The sequence below is a fragment of the Muscardinus avellanarius genome (assembly GCF_963383645.1).
Source record: "Muscardinus avellanarius genome assembly, chromosome: 3".
Classification (NCBI taxonomy): domain Eukaryota; kingdom Metazoa; phylum Chordata; class Mammalia; order Rodentia; family Gliridae; genus Muscardinus; species Muscardinus avellanarius.
The window spans coordinates 84,474,321-84,494,542 of NC_137788.1; the positions used below are offsets into that span (position 1 = coordinate 84,474,321).

At 48.2% G+C, this 20,222-nt stretch overlaps 1 protein-coding gene across 1 annotated transcript in view; it reads left to right on the forward strand.

The window, feature by feature from the left end:
• Window positions 1-20,222, forward strand: part of SLC44A3 (solute carrier family 44 member 3) — a gene marked incomplete at both ends in the record, with an annotated part of 91,868 nt that overhangs the window by 28,493 nt on the left and 43,153 nt on the right. Inside the window, 3 exons of the mRNA XM_080692291.1 lie at window positions 570-694; window positions 3,718-3,904; window positions 18,772-18,937. Of these exons, the coding sequence (XP_080548417.1) occupies window positions 570-694; window positions 3,718-3,904; window positions 18,772-18,937 (478 nt within the window). The remainder of the gene's footprint in view (window positions 1-569; window positions 695-3,717; window positions 3,905-18,771; window positions 18,938-20,222) is intronic.

A 20,222-nucleotide genomic window follows, 5' to 3' on the forward strand; every position in this document is an offset into this window, starting at 1 on the left:
CCTTGAACCTGCAACCCTCCTCTCTCAGACTTTTAAGTAGTGGGATTACAGGTACACCACCACACATGGTGGGAATTTTGATTTTTAGTGGCTGACATGACTGTGGTGTTCCATTCCTCTGTCGACTCGCTCTGCCCAGCCAGGCTGTGCCCTCTGTGGGAGGTTTTCCCCATCTATAACTGGCAGGCAGCTGTGACCCCCTTAGGGTGACTGCAGAGGTGGCATTCTGGACCTCAATGCAAAGCACGTACAGTGCCAAGGTAGCCTCAGAATGAGCCTCCAGTTTTCATGATTCCCAGGTCGCCTGGCTTTGTGGGTGAGAAGCACCGTCCAGGCTTCCAGGGGAGAGGGCGCCAGCATGGCCTGTGTGAACGTTAGACTTTGGGCTCATCATTCCTGTCACCATCCTGTTGATGCCGTTTCTTTCTTGCTCACACCCGGACCACACTGTGGGCTGGACACCTGCATTGGTCAGCCAGCAGCAGCCAGACTTCTGGGTGGTGCTCTACATTTTGGGGGTGGGTGTCTCAGAGCATGTGAGCTGAGCCCCGCTGGTGTTTGTTTTCTAGTTATCTGTGGCATCCTGTGGTGGCTGTATTATGACTATACCAATGACCTCAGCACAGAATTGGACACCGAAAGGGAAAATATGAAATGTGTGCTGGGGTTTGCGATTGTATCTACAGTTTTCACGGTAAGAAACATCCTTCAAGCAGTGCATTGAATAGCCAGCCCATGCTCTGAAATAGGAATCATTGAATTCCAGCCCCAAACAACTAGCATTTATTCTTTCATCTCAGAATGCGCCTACATGATTCAGAGTCTTTTTTTGGATTTGAGGTACCTACATAGAAATAAATCAAAACTTTCCAAAAATAGTGGAAAATTCCTCCTCCTCCTCCTCCTCCTCCTCCTCCTCTTCCTCCTCCTCCTCCTCCTCCTCTTCCTCCTCCTCCTCTTCCTCCTCCTTCCTGTACTATGGATTGAACCCAGGGGCATTCTAATTCTGAACTACACTGTAGCCCTTTTCATTTTTCTTTTTGAGACAAGGTCTTTTTCACTCACTTGTGGGCAGTCTTGCTAAGTTGCTGAGGCTGGCCTCAAACCAGCAATCTTCTGTCTCAGCCTCCAAAGATCACAGACATGTACCACCGCGCCTGGCTCAAAATAAGTTCTTTGCAAGTCATTTCTGCCATCTCCCAGAGCGGATTTGCTGTCCTTGCTGTTTATACCATTGCATCCCAAAGGGCTCTAAAGTGGACACTGCAGGGTGGGGTGGGGACAGGTTTATAACAGTTCCTGTTTCCTGTCAGTGAGGAAAGGCGCCCCTTCCAGCCAGTAGGTGCTGAGCTCTCCCCGGGGTGTGCCAGCCCACTGCCCTGAGCACAGAGGGCCCTTTGTCCACACACCTGCCAGACGCTGAGTTATTCTGGTTTTCAGAGAACTTGCTGCCTCCTTAGTGAACTCCCTAGCTGGAAACAGGAGAACTTGGAATATTAAGGCAGAAGATGCTGGCTGCTGGGGGAGGAGATTGGCAACCCCAAACCCTTCAGGCCACGCCCCAGGCGGCACTAGAAGTGCTGGAATCACTAGACCCTGGGGAGTCCGAGGCAACGCCTCAGGTGACCTGAGGTGGAAGGCGGGCCTGCCGCTCACTTAGGGCTCTGTGGAGGAGGCAGCTTCCACAGCCCACTGAACCTTTCCACAAAAGCAGCTTCCCTCGCTGCTAGCTCCTCTCCTGCACTGAGGGCCTCCAGGTCTCATATTTGGTACAGTCTCCACATTTTTCTCTTTTCCACAGTGAGACTTGTGTTCTTCACACACCATCTGTCAGGCAGCAAGTGGCAGTCAAGTAAAACGCCTGTCTTGCCTTGGTCAAGGACCAGCCTCACAGCAAAACAGGGACTGCAGAGGAGGCTGATGAAGAAGGGGCTCCCTGCAGCCCTGGCCTGCAGCTATGGGGCATGGGGGAGGAGAAGAAATGGGGTTCAGAGCTGGGAGAAATCCGGCTCTTCTACAGGATCCCCTTTGTCTTCATACACTGAACTATTCGTGCCCAACAGATATCAGGGCCAGAGATGAGTCCTCCTACCCGAGCATGAGGTTAGGATAAGGGGAGGCTTTTGTCAACCGTGTTTGTGCCTGCCACACATGGCAGATGGGGAAAAGGCCTGGCCTCTGGGGCCTCAGGCCTGTGCCCAAATCCAGGCCCGACCACTGTGACCTGGGAGAAATAACTTGGCCACTTAGGTAGAGTATGCTTATCAAGTGAGTGCGCTATTGCTCAGTTGTCCACAGGGGTGTGCTATTGCACAGTTGTCCACAGGGCTGCGCTATTGCACACTTGTGCACAGGGCTGCGCTATTGCTCAATTGTCTACAAGGATGTGCTATTGCACAATTGTCCACAGGGGTGCGCTATTGCACAATTGTCCACAGGGGTGCGCTTTTGCACAGTGTCCACAAGAGTGCGCTATTGCACAGTTGTCCACAGGGCTGCGCTATTGCTCAGTTGTCCACAGGGATGCGCTGTTTCCTCCTTCCTAAGAGGTATAGCCATTGCAGAAGCTTGGTGTCCACCAGGGAGCCACCCCAATTGCTACTTGGAATGTCCTCTCAGCTGGAGAACTGAGTCTGGTAGCCAGGTTATCTGTGGAGCAAGAGGACAGCCAAGCCCAGGGAAGCCACTTCTGGCCTGGCTTGATCCCCATCTAGCCAGCTCAGTCTCAGCTCCCACAGACCCTTGCACAGGGGACAGAAGACAAAGACAAGACCTGCCCTCCGGTCCAGCACTACCCCCAGCCCCGGGGAACCAGGAGCTGTTCTCCAAGGGAAAAGAGAAGTGATGAGCAGCCCTCTTCCCTTCTCTGACCCTCCTCTCTCCTCTGCTTCTTAAAGAAAGGGTGAAACAACCATAACAAAAAAGAAATAGAAGACAGAGGGCCACCTCCCTCCACCCTCAGCCCTTCCTGACTTCAGAGTCCCTTCTCCCTCCCTGGGTGATGCTGCCCACCGAGGCCTTCGGAGCCCTTCTCCACTGCCCGGACCTCTTGGGGGATGGATGTGTCCCGTCTCCTGAGCTCCCAGCAGCCGCCTTACACAGACACTTAGGCACACTGCTCTGGGAAGGTGGGGGCCACCTGTGTATGTCACCTGAGTGTAGGGACCTAGAGGTTCGTGGGTGCTAAAGAATGATTTGGGGTGTGAACATGAGTGGTGAGTATAGACAGGCTGTGAAGACAATGAGAAAGAAGGCAGCTGGAGAGAGATAAGAGAACCAGGTTTCGAGATCACAGCAGAGATTCCGAGGAGAAGACATAGACGGCAGCGTGGAGACCTCCGCGCCGTCCTTCCTCCAAACTCGCATTCCCCTGCCCGTTTTTACCCTTCTCTGAACATCTTGGGTGGGTAGGGTGTGAATACAGTTTCTTGACCCCAGAGGGCCTTATTCTCATTTTCTTCTGCTTTCCGACCAGACTGCCATCTCCTTTAGGAAGGGACGAGGCCTCCTTTGCAGTCACAGCTACATAATCTAATATGGGGGCCAGCACATAGTAGGTCCTCGATTAATGTTTGGGAATTTATCTGTTCACTTAGAAGTGGTGAGTTGCTGTTGTAAAAGAGCTATTTGCTGAGATGTCAGTAAAATAGCGGGGTTTGCTTTGAGCGCTACCCAGTTCTCCATTCTTTCAAAATAATTTACCCCCTTTCTCACCAGGCAATTCTGCTCGTCTTGATTTTTGTCCTCAGAAAGAGAATGAAATGGACAGTTGAGCTCTTCCAAGTCACAAGTAAAGTCCTCAGCGGCTCTCCCTTCCTGCTGTTCCAGCCACTGTGGACATTCGGCATCCTCATTTTCTTCTGGGTCCTCTGGGTGGCTGTGCTGCTGAGCCTGGGGACTGCCGGTAAGCGACAGTGGGAGCGGGCCATCCCCTGGGGTCACACAGGAGACCTCCCCACCTGGGAACCTTGGCCTGCTTCTGTGGGCACCAGACCTCTCTTGCAAGCGGAGGTACTAATGACAAGGTGGTAACTCTGTCGTGGGGGTGGGGGCAGGAATTCTCTTCCCTCTTTAGTATTGGCTATGAAGAAACTGGGTTTATATTTCACAAGAGAGTAAATTCAGTCAGGAGTAAAAGCTGTAGGAAAAATGACAATATGAACAAAGGCTTACAGAAAGAATATTATCACATAACTCCAGGTTTAAATTTTGTAAAGGAAATTTGCCAACCCCTATCAAATCGGTATGAGATAAAGAACTCAGGAAAGACTCAGTTAAAGGTTTGCAGTGGACCTGGGTGTGGTGGTATACAGGTATAATCCCTGTACTTGGGAGGCTAAAATAGGAGGATCACAGATTCGAGGCTAGTCTCAGCAACTTAAGGAGACCCTCAGCAACTCAGTGAGACACTTTATCAAATTAAAAATAGAGGGAAATTCCCTAATGTACGTGGTGTACATGCACAAACATTTCAGACAATCACTAAGCCAAACATGAGAAGGAGGGAGGGGAAAGGGATAGAGTGGGAATTGGGCAAGGGCTAAATGAGTGATGTGTGCATGTGTGCCTCCACCATCTTGTACTCCATTAAGATGTATGAATACAATGCACCAATAAAAAAATTTTTAAAAAGAGCTATTAATGTAGATGGGAGGTAGCATACCCTTGAGTTTAATCCCAGTATTTTTTTAAAAAATGTAGTGCCAGGCGTGGTGGCGCACGCTTGTAATCCCTGCGCTTGGGAGGCTGAGACAGGAGGATCGCACTGGTTCAGAGCCAGCCTCAGCTACTTAGTGAGACCCTGTTTCCAAATAAAATATAAAATAGGGCTGGGAGTATAACCTGGAGGTAGAAAGCCTCTGGGTTCCACCCCCAGTACCACCAAAAAATAATAAAATAATTAAAAAATGTAGCCAGGCGTGGTGGCGCACGCTTGTAATCCCCGCGCTTGGGAGGCGAAGACAGGAGGATCACGCAGGTTCGAAGCCAGCCGCGCTGGCTTACAAGATCCTGTTTCAAAATATAAAATAGGTCTGGGAGTGTAGCCCATAGGTAGAAGGGCTTCCAGGAACCCCAGTACCACCAAAAGAAAAAAAAATGTATGCTGTGACCAGCAGGGCCAGCCTAAGTTTGAAACAGGTACGTACAAGGGTTCACACTGCTTTAGTTTTGAGGAAACAATCCTGTAGCCCCTGTTCTCCTGTCCTATCCTAACACTCGGGACTATTCTTCAGAACTGGCTTTGGTGCTTTATGATACAGATATGTGGGCCCTACCCACAGAGATTCTGATTTAATGATTGTGTGTGTGTGTGTGTGTGTGTGTGTGTGTGCGTGTGTGTACACATTTCTTTTAAATGTTTCACAACAGGGCTGGCACATTGTAGAGCTGTGCTATTCAAAGGCTCTGAAACCAGATAAGTAGCTTCTGCCCGAATGCGTTTCCCTTCACGGAGAACGCCTCGCTGTGAAAACAAGTCCACAATGAGCCCAGTGATCCTCATCCTGCGCCGGCTCCCGGCCCCTCACAGGCCGGGCGCAGGCTGCCTGACACCCTTCTAGGTCTCCTCCAACAACTCCCTGTGCCCTGGAGACAACGCACATTCACATGCCGATGTGCGCGCACAATTGTAGGCTGCTTTCTGAGACTGTCAACAGGCAGATAAGAGCCACAGCAGACGTCGCGTTAACAAGACTGATGCAGTTCCTCCATGTTTTGTCCGTTTGATTTTGTCCTGTAGTGACACCATCCATGGATTTGTACAGGAGCTGTGTGGATAGGCTTTGTGTTAGAGCGCCCGCTGCAGTCGGTCCTTAGCACGTCTTCCCTCTCCTCCAGAGTTAATGGGCCCTCAGATAGTTAGCAACTCCCCGGGAGCCCTGGGGAGCCCACATTTCTGGCTTTAGAGATGCTGTAGGCTCTTCTGCTGGGTACTCTGCGGAAGTCGCAGGTGACATTTCCACCAACACTGCACACTTGCACTGGCCAATCTAGAAACACGCTAACACCATCTTCAGGGGCGGCCAGGAATGTAGTGTCATTTTGTTCAGCCATGTACAGTTAAAAACTGAGAAGTTCTAGTACCAAAAAAAGAGGGAGCCAGGCATGGTGGCACACGCGATGGCACACACGGTGGCACACACCTATGACCCTGGTATTTAGGAGCCTGAGATGGGAGGATCACAGGTTTGAAACCAGCCTCAGCAATGCAGTGAGGCCGTCAGCAACTTAGTGAGAACCTGCTTCAAACTAAAGTAAATACATAAATAAGAATAGGGCTGAGGATGTGTGAGTTTAGAGGTAGAATGCCCCCTATTTCAATCCGGAAAGGGAGAGAGAGAAGAGGGAAGCGGGGCTGGGGGTGTGGCTCGGTGGTAGAGCCCTTGCCTTCCAGGAAATCCCCAGCACTGCAAAAAAAAAAAAAAAAAAGGCAAGGGAGAAAAGAAGCAGACAGTGGGGGACAGTTGGGTGTCTTCACCAGGGGAACACTGGCCGGTCCAGCTCCCTGGCTGGAAGTGGTCCCATCCTGGTCAAAAGGGAGGGCAGGAGCCTTGGTCATGGCAGGTGAGCCTTTGTTGGAAACGCCCTGGATCCTAAGCTCTGCACTAGGTGTTCTCCACGCTGAGCACCACAGCCCTCCTGGAACCTGTGGGCTCTTCTCAAGTTGCAGGCCAGCCGACTGAGGCTCCCGAGTGAGTCGCTGCCGCAGGTCACACCGCGGGGAGGTACAAAGGCTCTCTGGCTGCGGAGCTCCAGGATGGCTCCCCACAAATCCCACTGTGACCTTGCCCCCAGAACAGGGGAGCTGACCCACTCTGCGAATGGTTAAGCCGGCAATTGGCAGACCAGAAAATACAGAAAGAGGCAAAAGGGGATTTGGTAAAGAACAGAGAGGGCCTGGCCATAGGGGACAAGAAAAGAGGCCCGTCCTGAGTTGGTAATGAGGTCCAAGAGGAGCAGCCCCAGCGATGACTTGGGGACGAGCTGCCTCGGTGTCTGGGATACAAGGGTAGGTGGTAAGGATTGTCCCCTCTGGGTTCATCTGTTCAGGGATAAGCACTGCTGGGAACTCCGCAGCTGTCTGGTGATGTAGGATGTGCCAGTAATGTGTTATCAGGGCAAAGGCTGGCAGGCAGAGTGGCTGGAAGTGAGGCATGGCCAGAAGTGGGAGAGGCCAACACAGGGGGAGCACTGTGGTACCTGAGTCCTTGCTCCCCGTCCCTCACCAGAGACAGGGTGAGCTCTTGAAAGGCACCTAGGGCCACCAGCCATCCAACAGCCCAGCCAGCCCCTGATGTCCTGGAACCTGGGTAAATGGACCTCTGTTTCAATAGTCACAACCCCTGGCATTTCAGAGCAGGGTGCAATTGTTCGTTCATTTTATTTTATTTTATTTTATTTTATTTATTTTTGCAGTACTGGGCATGGAACCGAGGGGCATTCTGCCTCTGACCTACACTTCCAGCTCTATTTTTTATTCTTAATTTTGAAACAGGGTTTCACTAAGTTGCAGCGGGCCTGACTAAGTAGCTGAGGCTGTCCACAAATCGTGATCCTCCTGTCTCAGCCTCCCAAATGCTGGGATTACAAGCGTGCGCCGCCCCGCCCGGCTTGTTCATTCTTTAATTCACAACCATTAGATGAGTCCTGTGGGGACCAGGCACTGGTGGAGGTTATCAGGGAGAGGTGGAAACGAGGCTGGGACGTCTTCCTGCCCATGGGCTCAGAGCCCCGCAGGGTGAGCCCACAGTTAGATGTGTTGCAATAGCGATGGATAAACATCAGGATAGGAGAAACGTGGGGAGCTGTCTGAACCCCAGAGCCCCCCACTTTTCAAGTCAGGGAAGTTTTCTCAGGTGCTAGCCTCGAAATTGCCAGAAGACCAGAAAATACAGAAAGAGGCAAAGGGGATTGAGTGGGGAGGAGGGTCAAGACAAGGCCTGGAGAGGACCCAGTCACCAGGGATGAGAAAAGAGGCCTGTCCTGAGAGTTGGGGGTGAAGTCAGAGAAGAACGGCCTGGAGGCTGCCCCTTAACTGCCTCTTGCTTGGGCCCAATTGGGCCCAGGGCCTACAGGGCACTGGGGCACCTCAGTGGCCAGCCTCAGGAGCAGGAGGCAGGGAGGGCTGAAGGGAGCCACCTCATAGGATCCGACAGAGGTGTGACAGTTGTCTGTCAGGAAGGAGCAAGAGAGAGAGAAGAAGGAGGTCAGGAAAGAAAACTACGTGCTCAGGACCCGCTGCAGGGGTCCATGAGCAGTGTATCTTGGACTCTGCAGCAGACGGTTCCCCCAGAGGCCCACAGCATGGAGACCCGATTGGCGCGCTCCCTCACGCCACCTGACCCTCCTCGCCTCTCACCTGTGCTCTGGCCCTCGCTCAGTGTCCCCTTTGTTCTCAAAGGCCTTTCTCCCAGTGCCAGAGTGACCCGGCCCCGGGGCGGGGCAGGGCTGCAGTCGCATTGCTCTTTGATCTTTGGAAGATGCCCCAGCTATGCCTGGGAGAGGCTGTGTACTGGTTTCTACGTCTTGTGAAATGACACCCGCCCGGCGACTGGAGGGGTGAGCGGCCTCTGCACAGTGCCAGGCTGTCTCATGAACGTCCTCTTGGGCTTGTGAAAGTGAGGTCAAGCCCTCCTTCAGTCAGTGTTTGGGGTTTCTTGCTAGGTAAATAGTTGTGAATTTTTAATTGGCTTGGATAGTTGAATAGGTTAATATTTTAATGGAAGGAAGGAAGGAAGGAAGGAAGGAAGGAAGGAAGGAAGGAGAAAAGAGCAAATTTAGGTGGATAGATGGATCATGTTTTCCCAGATCAACAGTTTCTCCAGTGGCTGTTAACCAGTCTGTTAAATAGGTTACAAATTCTGGCTTGTTCTGGGGTTTGGTCCGCCGAGCATATCCAGGCCACCCCAAGCAATGACATGCATTACTCCACTGGGACTTATCTGCTACCAGCAATGTGATAGTGACTATAAAATCCCACAACAAAAGTAAAAAAAAAAGTGTAGTAATATTGTAATGTGTAAAAAAGTGTAGTAATATTGGGATTCCCAGGTGGTCTGAATGACTCCAGTAGCCACTGAAGTGGTCTGGAAGCCACGGGGTCTGTAAAACGGGCACGGCCCATGTGGGGAAAGTGTGTCCCCTTCAAGTCCCCGCTGCAGTTAGAAGGCGTAGTTACAGGGATGTCACAACAGGCCTGGAACAGGCAGAAGGCCAAGCTTGGAAAGGAGGCCGCAGGTTCCGACAGAAGTTTCCCATCAAAAAGCCTGGCATCAGATGGCTCTGGGTTTCCTCGTGTGTTATATCAGTCTCTGTGTTTCTCTGCCATTTCACCCAGTGCCTGGAACCCGGCTGCAGGCAGGGTGGGGTGGCAGCAGCACTTTCTGGTCTTCAGGAGATGGTTCACATGCACTTGGAAGAAATGGTGAGCTACAATGGAAAAATAATATGACTCTCAGGAGGCTGTCTCCCAGACACTTTCAGGCTGATGAGAGCTTTGCTTTGCAGATGAGGAACCCTATGCATTCTTTTTATTAGAAATTAACATCAATTAAGGAATATCTAATACTACCCTCCACTTTGTAGCTGATTGTCTGCTCTACCTGAGGTACGTGAGGTCACGGCCTAAAAGAAAATTACCATTTTTGGAAAAATACCAGAGATCTAAAGGACAATGAAGCTTTTTCACAAGAGCACACTGGCCCAGCCCTGAACGAGGAGCGAAGTGGAAGGGGGACCACTCAGGAGAGAATGGAAACCACCCCGCCTTTCAGAAGCGCAGGGCCCTGCAGCAGGTGCAGAGGACGCAGCCTCCACGCGGCTCCGTGCCCTGCCCCTGGGCCACCTTCTCTGCAGTCCCTTCCCTGCGGCTTCAGCTCAGCTTCCCACCCCAGACTGCTTCAGAAACTAGGCATTCTCCAAGATTCATTTCCAGTATTATATTTCTTGGAAAAATCTCTTACAAATTGCACAGGCACACTTAGATGTGCCCTCTTCCCTTTTTTTTAATAGTCGTTATTTTTCAACAAAAATTCATTGCATGTCTATTATGTGTTCGGTGCTGCAATAGTTGCACACAGCTATTGTGTGGCTACTGTGTAATCTGGGTTCTGGGGGTAATGGCAGTGAGCCAGACAAAGGCCCTGATATGCAGGTGCTTACACTCTAGTGGGTGGCAAGAGACAGTTGATACATCAATATATCCTGTGCCCCATGGTGAGAACTGCTGTGAAGAACAATGAAGCAAGATATGATGCTTGTCCGCCTCCAGAGTAAAGATACCCAAGGGCCGGGCGTGTCTTCTCCTTTCTGTGTCTCTTGGCCTTGCATGCCACACCTGGAGAGGTGCAATGTCTCCTGAAGCAGTTAGTGAAATCATACCATGATGAAATAAATGTGTACGTGCGGGTGAAACTCGATGTGCTGTAGGCATCCTGTCAAGGAGATTACCCTCTCCTTTTGCCCTCACTCCACCAGAGTGGAGGCAGATGCCAGTGGAGAAACAGACAGGCTGGTGGCCAGCAGGAAAGTAGAGCCCTTTCAGTCAGGGTCTGCTCCCTTTGGAAATTGTCCCAACCAGCTGGTCTGTCTTCCTTAATCTGCCATTTTTAAGCATCATTGTATTAGCTTAGTCTCTTGAAATACTTTAAAGCTTACTGAGAAGGCCAGACTTACCTGCTAGCTACGTGGTGAAGATCCTCTCATAGATTCCCACAGCCGCGGTATCGCCTGCCTCCTGGATGCTGGGGCCAATCCAGGGGCGGTAGTGGCTTCAGGTGCAATTAGGGGCTGTTAAATAAAAATAAGGAATCAGTTGAAGACTTTTTGTCTGAAAAGGGGGCAATAAGCCAATAAGTTTGGGAATCCATACTCTAGATTATTCCAATGCACTGTAGAGAGATCTCTAGAAAGTTGTCTCCAGAAACATCCATTCATTCAACAAGTGCTTTCTGGGCATTTACTGTATGTCAGGCTCTGTTAATGATACTGGAGATACAGTTTCTCTTCTTCGTTGAGGTAGATGGGCGTAAGTAAAATAACTAGGTAAATGTCATAGAGCTTTAAAAGTTGATAGGTGTTATGGGGAAATAAATCAGAGTAAATGAACAGAACGTGCCCTTGAGGGCAAGAGTTCAATTTGAGAGGCCTCGCCAGGGTGTTCGCGCCGCCGCCTGCCCAGCTGCCGGCTCGGCGTTCTGTGGGGCCGTGGCAAGGAGGGGGCGCCACTTTGGTGCTCGGCCCTGTGGCGGGGCAGCCCGGTCTGGAGAAGAGTGATGATTAGGCACCGCCTAACCACCTAAGTGAGGGCACTGAAGCCCCCTAGGAAGAGCAGGGTTCCTGTCAGGTGGCACAGGATTTGTCTTGGTAAGGACAAGTTTAAAGTCACCCAGGCTGAGAATTGAAACCCTGCAAGTACCTTCCTCTCAGAATCACCATACAAGTTTCTGTGCTTGAATGTCCCATCGGGGCCACCATACAAATTAAGAGTCAATTCAAGATATAGCAACGATTTGAAAATCAGACCAAAGATCTTGCAGCTCCTTGAAAAGGGCATAAGTCCAACATTTCAACACATAGGCACAGGTAAAAACTTTCTCAACTAGACCCCAAAGGCACAACAAATTAAAAGGAAGATTAATATGTGGGATTTCATTAAATTGAAGAGCTTTATAGCAAAGGAAACAGAAAGCCAACAGGATAGGATAACAGTTTGCCAACTATTCCTCCAATAAATGACTAATATTTAGAATATAGAGAGAACTCAAGAAACTCAGCACTAAGGAAACAAATAACCCAATCAAATAATGGGCAAGGGAACTAAATAGACACTTCACAAAAGAAGAAATTCAAATGCCCAATAAATCTATGAAAAAATGCTCAACATCACTAGCAATCAGAGAGATGCAAATCAAAACTACCCTGAGATTTCACCTAACTCCAACTAGAATGGCAATCATTCAAAAACACAAACAACAACAAATGCTGGCAAGGATGTAGAGAAGTGGGAACTCTAAAACATTGTTGGTGGGATTGCAAATTAGTGCAACCACTTTGGAAAACAATATGGAGGATCTTCAAAGGAACGAGAATGAACCTACCAAATGATCCAGCAATACCACTGCTGGATATCTACCCAAAAGAATGGAAACTAAACTACCAAACTCATGCATGAATACCTATGATCATAGCTCCACAGTTGTCAATTGCCTAACTATGGAACCAGCCAAGATGTCCTCAACAGATGAATGAACTATAAAACTATAGAATATGTACACAATGGAATTTTTACTCAGCCATAAAGAAGAACAAAATTATGTTATTTGCAAGGAAATGGATTGAACTAGAGAACATTATGCTAAGTGAGATTAGTCAGTCAAAAAAAGTAAAAAATCAGATGCTCTCTCTAATATACAGAAGCAATGGAGAAAAAGGGTCATAGGAGTAACTCTGGATGTGGAAGGAGAAATCATAGATGAGCAAATACAGTGACTTAACTGAGGGGGATGGGAGGGAAGAAGAGAGAAATTCCCTAATGTACATGATATACAATCACAAAAATATCAAAGTCATTCACTAAGCCAAACATAAGAAGGAGGGAGGGGGAAGAAAAGTAATTTTGAAAAAAAAAGAAATAAATGGAAATGGAACAACAACAACAACAACAACAACAACAAAGAGTTCGATTTTAAATCTGGTAATGGAATCCAGGCCTGATGGCATACACCTGTAATCCCAGTACTTGGGAGGCTGAGATGGGAGGAGCACGGGTTCAAGGCCAGCCTCGGCAACTTAGCAAGACTTCCAGCAACTTAGAGAGATCCTGTTTCAAAAATACAAAAGACTGAGGTGTAGTTCAGGAGTTAAATGCTCTTGGGTTCATCCCCATTACCAAAAAAATTAAAATAAAAGCTAAATGGAGCATTTATTTTAGGAATAGACTCGAAATTAATTTTTAGTTGTCCTGAGATAGAGCTTTTAGGCAAGCAGATGGAGGTATCCAGTAGACAGTATCTGTATGAGTCTGAAGCTCAAGTGGAGGTCCTGGATATATTTACTTTTGGGGATGTAGATATGACATAGGAGTCATATCTAAAACCATGGGATTAGAATGAGTATAGACAGAGAAGGGAAGAACCCCAAGGACTTTGAAGCACTTCAGTGTTGAGATGCCCTGGAAGAGCCAGGCACAGTGGTGCACATCCTGTAATCCCAGTTCCTAGGAAGGCTGAGGCGGGAGAAGTACAAGTCCAAAACCAGCTTGGGCAACGTAGTGATACCCTGTCTCAAAATAAAGTGCTTTTTAAAGAGCTGGGGATGTAGCTCATTGGAAAGCACAATTCCTAGTATCAAATAGAGTTTGCTGGTGATGAAAAAGGACAGCAATGGAGACTGAAAGGAAGTGACCAGTGGGTAGGAAGCCAAAGAGCCCGGTGTCCTTGAATTGTGTGAAGGGTGTCCCAGGATAGGAGCAGCCCACGGTCTCAAGTGCTGCTGCTAAGAACAGGGAAAACTAAGGGCTTATCACTGAATTTAGTAGCCTGGAGGGGAGACAGCACCATTTCAGACAAGAGGGGAGAGGTCATAATTGGAGTGGGTTAAGAGAAGGTGGGAGGAGCCAGGCGTGGTGACGCAGGCTTGTGATCCCGCGCTTGGGAGGCGGAGACAGGAGGATCCGCAGGTTCTAAGCCAGCCGCGCTGGCTTAAGAGACCCTGTTTCCAAATAAAGAAGTATAAAAATAGGTCTGGGAGTGTAGCCCAGACGTAGAAGGGTTTCCAGGAACCCCAGTACCACCAAAGGAAGAAAGAAAAAAAAAAAGAGAAGGTGGGAGGAAAGGAATTAAAAAGACCAAGTGTCGGCTGGGTGTGGTGGCGCACGCTTGTAATCCCCGCACTTGGGAGGCAGAGAGCGCAGGTTCGAAGCCAGCCGCGCGCGCTGGCTTAGGAGACCCTGTTTCCAAATAAAAATGTAAAAATAGGTCTGGGAGTGTAGCCCAGAGGTAGAAGGGCTTCCAGGAACCCCAGTACCACCAAAAAGAAAAAAGAAAAAAAAAAGACCAAGTGTAGACAATTTTGAGGAATTTGGCTGTAAAGAGGACAGAGAAATGGGGAGGAAGCTGGAGGAGAAAAGAATCCAGAGCAGTTTTTATTTTTAGAAAGATGAAAACAGTTGCAAATGATTCAAGAGAAGGGAATATATTGATGGGGGGGGGGGGTTTGCTGAAGGCAGATCTTCAAGTAGGGGAAAAGGGTGGGATCCAGCAGAGGGGTTGGCCTTGGGATCATGGACAGTTTATCACACTAAGGGAAGAGTCAGCTATGGACACAGGCTGATGGCAGGTGGGTGTGGGGTGCAGGCACTAACAGAAATCCTGATTGCTTCATTTTTCTCCAAGCAATGAGGAGTAGGACTGAGAATGAGGGTGAAAAAGAAACTCAGAGGTTAAAGGAGAAATCACAATACCACAGTCCAAAGAGGTTAGAAAATGAATAGACCAGCGTAGTAACAAGTGAGTCCTGCCTGAGTAGTCACTCGGGTGGTATCTTCCTTCTTCCTGATATTTTTTTCTCTCCCATTTTCCCCCTGACAGTTAATGGCTAACATTATGCCAGCATGCAGATGTTCCATAAGTATTTGTTAGCCAGCCATGGTGGTGCACACTTGTAATCCCAGTACTTGGGAGGCTGAGACCGGAGAATCACAGGTTCATGGGCAGCCTCAGCAACATGTGAGGTCCTCTGCAACTTAGTGAGACCCTGTTTCAAAATAAAGAATAAAATAGGCTTAGAGGTAAGGCTCAGAGGTAAAAAGCCCTTATGTTCAATCCCCAGTACCTCAAAATAAAAAAAAAAAGTCTTTGTTGATTTCAGAACTGGTTCATTAATAGCTATCCCATTCTCCACTCACTATTCTAGCTCCTTAGCCGTTTATTATCCTCACAGTGGCTACATGTATGGCATTTAGAGCCATGATGATCCGGGATAGAACAATGAGACAGTGAGAAGTACGTACTCCTATCCGAGGATGACCAGGGGTAATAGATTTTTTAGGAGGCTCCACAATTTGCCTGAGGTTGGCCAGCCATCAGCAGACAGTGCAAAGATGTGACTCCCAGTTTTCATGGGTCTCAAGCCCAAGCCCATAACCACTCCCCCGCCATTTGTCTCGTCCCCCTTCTTGACCTTTGTCATGGGGCCTATGGCCCAGATTACTTGGCACACATATCAAAGCTGACCCTGAAGCCAAGGCTTCTCCAATTTCGGGGCTCTTTCCACTACCATCCCCTGAGGCTTGTCGTCCCTTGAGATCTATCCATACTCTGGTTCTCACTAGCACTTGCTGGCTACTCTTAGCCATAGCTGGAGCTCGCAGTCCAGATAGTCACAGAGCAGCCTGCACTGACACAGCCATCCAGGAGAGGGCAGTCGTGTGCACGTAGGCGCACCTGCCCCACCCACAGCTGGGTAACAGGCTCAGGCTGCGTTCCTTCTGTCCCCAGTCTTTTCTTTCCCTGGAGCCACAGCACCTAATTGTTCTAACAAGCAGCGGTTCTCAGTCAGTGATTTCCCCTCAGATGGCATCTGGCAATATTTGGAGGCACTCGAGGTGGTCGCAACTGGTGCTCAGAGACATGACATGCTGAGAAACATCCTATAACACGCAGGGCAGCTTCCACCCCCAACAGAGAAGAACTAACAACTAAATGTTAGTTGGAGTATTGAGAGGTTGAATAATCCCACCCTAAATGAAAGTCCATCGACAGGCCATAAACTGACTCGGGGAAACAAGTGGAAGATGGCTTCCATAAAGCTGTTGGAAAACACAGGCAAGAGCCGGTGTGGTGGCGCACTCTTAGAAACTCAGCATTCAGGAGGCTGAGACAGAAGGATCGTGGTTTTCAGCCAGCCTCAGCTACTTAGTGGGGCCCTTTGCAACTCAGTAAGACCCTGTTTCAAAATAAAGAATAAGCCGGGCGTGGTGATGCACGCTTGTAATCCCAGCATTTAGGAGGCTGAGACCGGAGGATCGTGGTTTGCAGACAGTCTTAGCTACTTAGTGAGACTCTGCAACTTAGTGAGACCCTGTTTCAAAATAAAAAATTAAAAAAAAATAGGGCTGGGGGTATAGTTTGGGGGTCGAATGCCCCTGGGTTCCATTCTAGTGCAGCAAAAAGAAAAAAAAATAATAAAAATAGGGTTGGGTGTGTACCTCAGAGGTAAATGCCCCAGAGTTTCCATCCCCAGAATGAAAAAAAAAAAAAAAAAAACAGCAAGCAGTGAAAAGTAACTCTGGGAATCTGGGTTCACCTTCTTTGCCGCATGTCAACGGTTTTGAGGGCAAAGTGGGTCTTGACTGGTCACTTTATCTGTTCCTCTCGCTGTGGCCACCACTGTGCTGAGTTAGAATGTGTGTGGACAGGGCAGCTGAGAGGAGACACGTCCCCACTTAGCATCCAGAGCCTACATACTGACCTCCTGTCCCTCTGAGGAAATGACCCCTCAGTGCAGTGGACACTTCCTCCACCTGTGAACTATGGGGTGATGTTAGAACCTGTTCTTGCAAATCCGTAGTCTGTACCTGGAAGCCGTGCTCTGGTTCCCGGGCTCCAGCACTTCAGAAGGTCGGGGGAGGGGTCCTCAATACTCCCTGTGTCTCATCTACTGACACCTGTATCCCAGTTGTGAGAGGCCTCCTCCTTTGGAATTGGGAATGCTTTTTTGAAACCTGCCTGTCTGGGGGAAGTTCAGGCATTTATCTTTCCCTTACCTGGAACAGAGATTGCCTCCAAGCCAGTGAGCCCAGCGTGCCTTAAAATGTCAGCTTCTCTGTATAAATGAAGCTGCTCCGCCGGTTCTTACACATGGTGGCTCTCGTTCAGCAGGTGCCGAGCAGGAGTGAAGGCCAGCCTCAGCCTGTGGATTCAGTTTTGCTGTACAGCATGATGTCCTCCTCCCTTTCCTTTGTGCATTGAAACTATTGTGAATGTCTAAAGGCACATGAATTGTAAACCCAGAGTCAGCTTACAGCTATGGCAGGAAATATAAAAGCATCTTTAAATATGTTCAACTTGGAGGTTTCAGGAAAGACTAAAGTACCCATCCTCTTCCTTACAGTAGTTTATTTGAAATGCAAAGTAGGAGGATGTCTAGAAACCAAGTCAACCATAAAGCTGGGGTTTGCATCTACCAGTGTCAGTGTGGCACTAACCCAGGGTTACTAGTCTCCTGCTTCTCCTCTCTCCTCTCCTCCTCCTCCATACTAGGGGCTTGAACCCAGGAAGACTTTGCCACTGAACTATACCCCTAGCCCTTTTCACTTTTTGTTTAAAGACAGGGTCTTGCTAAGTTACCGAGGCCTCGAACTTGTGGTCCTCCTGCCTCAGCCTCCTGAGTAACTGGGATTACAGATGTGCATGTCCACACCACACAAGGGCTTCTACATGAGGGAAATCAAATCAGCATATAGACATGTGAATGGCAGAACATCCCCAGCGCTCTCTGTTGGCCTCCATTTAATGCCATCTTGTGCTCTTGAAATAGAATAATAATTATTATTATTCTAATCACTTAGGGAGTGATATTTCTATAAGTCAGGCCTTACACCACACACTATCCAGGTAAGCTCTCTTTATGTTCAAACTACCACAGGAAATGAGTATTTCAGCCAAGGGTACTACTAAACCTCCAAGAAGTTAGAAAGGGGTAGAGTTGAGATCTGAACCTAGGAAGTCAGGCATTTAAATGTGTTAGCAGAGTTTGCTCTTAAAATCCAGACTGAGTCCCTTTCAGAAAATGAAGATCCTCATCTTTCTCTTTCTTTCTTTCTTTCTTTCTTTCTTTCTTTCTTTCTTTCTTTTTTTCTTTTTTTTCTTTTTTTTTTTTTTGGTGGGTCTGGGGATGGAACTCAGAGGCATAAGCTACACCCCCGTCCTATTTTTATTCTTTACTTTGATTTGTTTGTTTTTGCAGGTCTGGGGATGAAATCCAGGTGCATTCGACCTCCAAGCTATAGCCCCTGCCCTATTTTTTATTCTTTATTTTGAAACCGGGTCTCACTAATTGCAGAGGGCCTCACTAAGTAGCTGAGGCTGTCTGCGAACCCCGATCCTCCAGTCTCAGCCTCCCGAATGCTGGGATTACAAGCGTGCACCACCATGCCCGGCTATTCTTTACTTTGAAACAGAGTCTCCCTAAGTTGCAGAGGGCCTTACTAAGTAGCTGAGGCTGTCTGCAAACCCCGATCCTCCGGTCTCAGCCTCCTGAATGCTGGGCTGACAAGCGTGCGCCACCATATCTGGCTCTCATCTTTCTTATGAAATCTAATTCATGGTGGAGTTCTGCAACATGGTTCTTGTGGCTGTGTGTGGTCTCCTCAGCATAGCTGTGGTTTGCATCATGAAGTGGGAAAACATGGTGTTAGAGCCCAATGCCATCCACTAACCGAGATCAGGAGGGCATTGCTGAAGTTACGGGATTCCTCTGAACCTCACTTTCCACATCTTCAAAGTGGAGGGTGTTGTAGAGTATATGTCAGGTTTCTTGCAAATTACCTACTTATCAGCCACTGTCATTATCATTGTTGGTATTATTGAGATATGTTCCATATTTTCAGCTTTTGCTGTGGCGATTTTAAATTATGTTGGGTGCTTCAAACTTTACTTTGGCCTCTGTGTTTGGTGTGTTTCCAAAGACAAAGTATGCAGACGCATGGCTAATTGAGCCATCTCCTGTGCTTAAAAAAACAGTAAAGCATGTTTGTGTTTCCAACTCTAGGCACTCCCCAGGTGACGGAAGGCGGCCAAGTGGAATATAAGCCTATTTCGGGCATCCGCTATATGTGGTGGTACCACGTGATTGGCCTCATCTGGACCAGCGAATTCATCCTCGCGTGCCAGCAAATGACTATAGCAGGGGCCGTGGTTACTTGCTATTTCAACAGGTGAGCCCAGCCTTTTCTTCCTTTGCATCTTCTGTGTGCTTTATGTTGTGTTTCTCAAATGTGTTGATGAATTTTTTTTATGTTTACAAATTTTGACCTCTTTGAAGGGGATTGATCAGAGTAAAAGCCTAAGATGGAAATTAAGCCAGATGCTCATTTGGTGGTTACAAATACATATATATATTAGAGTTCTTCAGGGGAATGGGATTCCAGAAATTGAACCTAAGAGCATTCTACCTCTGAAATATACCCCCAGCCCATTCTGGTTTTTAGTTTGAAACAGGGTCTCACTGAATTGCTGTTGGTCTCACCAAGTTGCTGAGACTAGCCTTGAACTGCAATCCTCCTGTCTCAGCCTCCCCAAGTACTGGGATTACAGGTGGGCATCACCACACACCATAAAATGTTACGCCTTAAATGACACATTTCCAGGTTCTTTTGCTGTGGGCTAGAAAATTTAGAATGGCACCAAATTATTATATTACTTAGGATTGAAAAAATATCTAGAAGGAAGAATCTGTCAATATCCATTCTTATTGACTTCAGACTTAAAAAAATTACTGATCTCACCAGGTAAGGTGGTGCATACCTATAATCCCAGCTACTCAGTAGGCTGAGGCAGGAGGATTGCAATTTCAAGACCAGCCTCTTTGCAACTTAGCAAGACCCAATCTCAGAATGAAACATTTTTAAAGAGGTGGGATGTAGCTTGGTAGTAGAGCTCTTACTTAGCAAGTGTGAGGCCCTAGGTTTGACCCCTAGTACGAAAAACTAATAATAATTACTATCCTCTTTTGAATAGACTTCTATATTCTGTGCACTTTGAGTTTTTTCTCTGTAAAATCAGGAGAATGTTTGCTTGGAAAATAATCTTAAATCCTCAAGGAATCCTGTGTCACTATGAACTCTAATTCATGTCGAGATAGTTGAGACTAGTGAATAAATTACTTGCCTCTGCATTTATAGCCCATTACCTCATGAAAATAGTCAAGGACACACATGCCCCCCTCACACACACACCTGCAGCCTTTGCGCTCTGTGTGACTCTCCCTGGGGTGCTCAGCCTGCAGCCAGAAGGACAGGCCTAGGGCAATGGCAGGGTTGGACTCTGAACAGGAAGTTTACTCCCCCACACGGCTGCTCCTCCTCTTATCTCTCAGGCTAAATGAGAAGATAAACATGAATTTTCCTGGGGTAAGAAAGTCAACCAGGGATGATTCATGCTGTGAGCAGTTACCTCCTGACACTAAGGAGCACTGTGGGGTTTTAATGCAGTGGTGCCGTC